Genomic DNA, 3,352 nt, shown 5'->3' with positions numbered 1-3,352 from the left:
GGCGGCGGAGCGGAGCAGCAACTGGGTTCCAGTTTCTGAAAGAGCTGCCTGTGGCAGAAGGACTGAGGAGACCACTAACGCCTCCCTCGCTGCCCAGCCGCCGGGGAAGACCCTCCTGCGATGGCCTTTCATCCTCTCACCTGGAGGAAGGTTTGGTGCTGCAGGGTGTTGGCAGCCTGCAGAACCGACGTCCCGTGCTCCATATCCTGCTCCAGGGCCAGCAGGTAGATGGACAGGAAAGGCATGTTGGTCTGAGAAACGAGAAAACACGCGACCCTGAGCCCCAGCACCGCAGCGTGAACCAAAGGAGACGCATCCTCCAGTGCTGCGTTTGGGGGAGAAGAGCGAGAGGCTCAGCTTGGCTGCCCGCTACTGGCAAAAGCCCCGTCCCGGACCGAGACAGTGTGGTCACAGGCTGCCATGAGACCGCTTGGAGGGAGGTCGGAGGGGGCTGGAAGGGCCCCGTGGTGTTGCCTGCCCGGTGCCTGGCCTGGAGAGCAGGGGCCGGGGCACGTCTGGCGTGTGAGCCTGCCGGGGCTCTCCCTGCTGGCACGCCCGGCAGGGCCAGGCAGAAATATTGGCTGCCAATGGAGGAGCTTTTGCAGGGTCTCAGCATTATCCTTTGCTTTGGTTTGGATGCATGAACTTTGCCAAGCAAAGAGCTTTGGACAACTGCATGCTTGTTCTCCTGGGCAAAAAGCCGGGTCACACGAAACAAGCTCTCCAGGGCTGCTTGCTCCCGGTACAGCCCGACAGCCTGGATGCCAAGTGGCTTGAGGGACATGTGGACTTACCTCCTGACTGATGGTTTGCTTGCAGCTGTTTGCCATCTTCTGAAGCCCTTTGGCAAACTCCATCTCTGGAAGAAAAAGGTTGGAAGTCACAAGACATACGAGACACCAGGATTTCCCTGCTGATTGGGTTCCTTTTAAAAAATAAATCAAGAACTGCAGGAACGAAGTTCACCCTGCCCTTGCAATGCCTGACTCCCCCAGCCTTGTGTACATGATTGCAGGGGACCTCGAGCTGTTCTGATGCTGCTCCAAGGAGTTCAGCCCCGCTTCGGAGAGGACCCACCCGCCATCCTCCCTGTCTCACCCAGCGTGGTCCTTTTCTCCAGGTAGCCAATGAGGTCCTTCATGTACTTGGAGATGTTTTTGGCGTACTGGAGGGCAGCATCTACCCCCCCCTCGCAGCGCTGCAGCATGACGTCCACTTCCTCGGCAGGAGGACGGCCTGTGATGGGACGAGGGGGAAGGTGGGGAGAGAAAGAGCAGAGAGACTCTGAATGTGCTGTTGCCACTGTGGTCACTGATCCGCTCCCTCCAAATGCCTTTGAGTTCCCAGGAGCACTGGAACAGCCGGGAAAACCCCAGGACAGCCTAGCTCACCCCTGCAAGTCCATGAGCTTTCAGTGCAAACCTCCCCGTATCTGTGCTGGCATCGTGCTGTGCTGGTGTGCTGCCGGCCCCTGGTGCCAGCAGCAGCTCTGCTGCCTTTTCTCAGCCGAGGAGCTGTGTGCAGCTCAGAACTGTGGCGGCGATGGGGAAGATGCCGGTTCCTGCCGGCTGGTCTGCTCAACCGGGTAACCCACCACCCCAAACCCTGCACCCAGAGTCTGCCTGCTTACCCGTGTCATAGCTTTCCATGCCCGAAGGCATGCCATCTCCTCCAGGCCCGGGGATCCCTCCGTAGAGGCTCTCCATAGTCTTTGGGAATTGGGAAAGAAAAGGGACTGATCAGAGAAGAGGAAGGGGAGTAGTTGGAGGGGCTGGTGGATGGAGGGGAGGCAGAAACCCGGAGCTGCTGGAGCCTTTCTGCTGTTGCTGGAAGTGTCCTGTGCCCAGCCCGTGGCCCTACAGGAAGGCCATGAGCTAACGGGAACGTCATTGGGGAAATACCTTGCTCTGTGCACACACCAGACCACGGCAGAGCTACGGAGAGCAACCAGACCCCTATTTTCTGCCTCTGTTGACAGAGCTGCTCCATCCCTTCCCGAGCCACCTTGCCCTTTGGATTGAGCTGCCAAGTGGCTTTTCCCCTCCTTGGGATGGCAGTGAGGACAGGAGCAAGCAGGCAAAGCCTGCACGCGGCTCCAACGGGCTTGGAGGTGAGCGGGGAATCCCACGTCTGGGGCTGGGGCTCAGCCCCTTCCCGATCCGGGTCTGAGCGCCCCGGCACATCCTGAGACCCACGCGATGGGAGCGGGCATCACTCACCTGGTTCTGGTCGCTGGGTGGGATGGAGAGGATGCTGCTGCTGTCCACCTCCCCCATGAGGAACTCGGACACGCTGTGACGAGAGGAATACAGCTGGGCTCAGCAAAGGGAGGACGGGCAGTGACAAGGAGGGCTGTCACCCAGCAGCACCCGACCCGCATCCGAGGGAGCGGGCAAGGGCCAGGGCAGTCGGAGCTGCTGTACTGGTTTCAGTGGGGATCAGCTCAGCTCCACGTGACATGGTCTTGGTAATTCAGGTGGAGGAGCAGAGCTTGGCCCAGCACTGAAGAGGGGCCGGGAGATAGAGCCTATGGGCTCGAGCAGGCTTTGGGGTCCCTCCTCAGTGCTGGAGGAATTGCTGGTGCAAGCGGCAGGAGGAGTCAATCTGCCCTCCCCGCGGGGTCTCTCCAGTCCCCAAACCATCCCCCAAACCAGCCGCCACTGTGGGGCTGTGCGTGGGCGAGGGGACGGGGCGAGGGGTGGAGATGTGTCCTGGCTGTCGAGGGCAATGGGGTCCATTGGGGGACCTCCTCCGGGGGACGGCTGGCCAAAAGTCCCTTACGTGCTGCTGAAGGACACTGCGATGGTCTCCACGGCCTTCTCGAACTCCCGCTTGTCCGTCTCATTGTTGGATTCGTAATGGAAACCTGGAAATGAGAAAATGCGGAAGCCCTGTCGCCAGGAGCGCCTGTCCCTGCCTCAGGCAGGAGAAGGACCTGCCGGCTCCTGCTGGTCTCAGCCCTGCTGTGGGACTGGGGCTGGGTCGGGCTCAAGGGAGCAGCAGGGAGGAGAGGACTGTCCCTACGGATGACGGACTTTCTCTAGTGCAGCGCAGTGTCTCTGCCCCCCCATTTCTCCCGGGTCTGACTTCCCTGCCAGCATCACTTTGCTCATGTTTCTGTTTACTCCCGTTACCCAGGGCTGCCGGAAAAGCGCTGCTGACTGTGGACCTGTTCCACTGCCTCCACTGTCTTACGGCACCTCCAGAGCCCCCTGCTCCGAGGCGGGATGGCTTCCTCCAGGAAGGCTCTCGCCCACGGCCGAAAGAGGAACCGCCGGCGGCAGTGGGAACCAGCGCAGACGGCGCTTGGCAGACGCCCAGGCCCAGGGAAGCTCGCGAAGCCCTCCACGGA

The 3,352-nt window shown here is 60.9% G+C and overlaps 1 protein-coding gene across 1 annotated transcript in view; it reads right to left on the bottom strand.

The window, feature by feature from the left end:
* The window catches only part of HMHA1 (histocompatibility (minor) HA-1), a gene marked incomplete at its 5' end in the record, with an annotated part of 12,939 nt that extends 10,073 nt beyond the window's left edge, over positions 1–2,866 (bottom strand). The window contains 6 exons of the mRNA XM_009331173.1: positions 141–251; positions 795–859; positions 1,099–1,236; positions 1,631–1,709; positions 2,220–2,292; positions 2,782–2,866. Of these exons, the coding sequence (XP_009329448.1) occupies positions 141–251; positions 795–859; positions 1,099–1,236; positions 1,631–1,709; positions 2,220–2,292; positions 2,782–2,866 (551 nt within the window). The remainder of the gene's footprint in view (positions 1–140; positions 252–794; positions 860–1,098; positions 1,237–1,630; positions 1,710–2,219; positions 2,293–2,781) is intronic.
* Between the last annotated feature and the right edge of the window lie 486 nt (positions 2,867–3,352).

This window comes from Pygoscelis adeliae, unplaced genomic scaffold, assembly GCF_000699105.1.
Source record: "Pygoscelis adeliae isolate BGI_AS28 unplaced genomic scaffold, ASM69910v1 Scaffold669, whole genome shotgun sequence".
In the NCBI taxonomy this organism is placed as follows: domain Eukaryota; kingdom Metazoa; phylum Chordata; class Aves; order Sphenisciformes; family Spheniscidae; genus Pygoscelis; species Pygoscelis adeliae.
The sequence above is the reverse complement of the archived record's forward strand: the minus strand, read 5'-3'. Positions and strand labels throughout refer to the sequence as shown.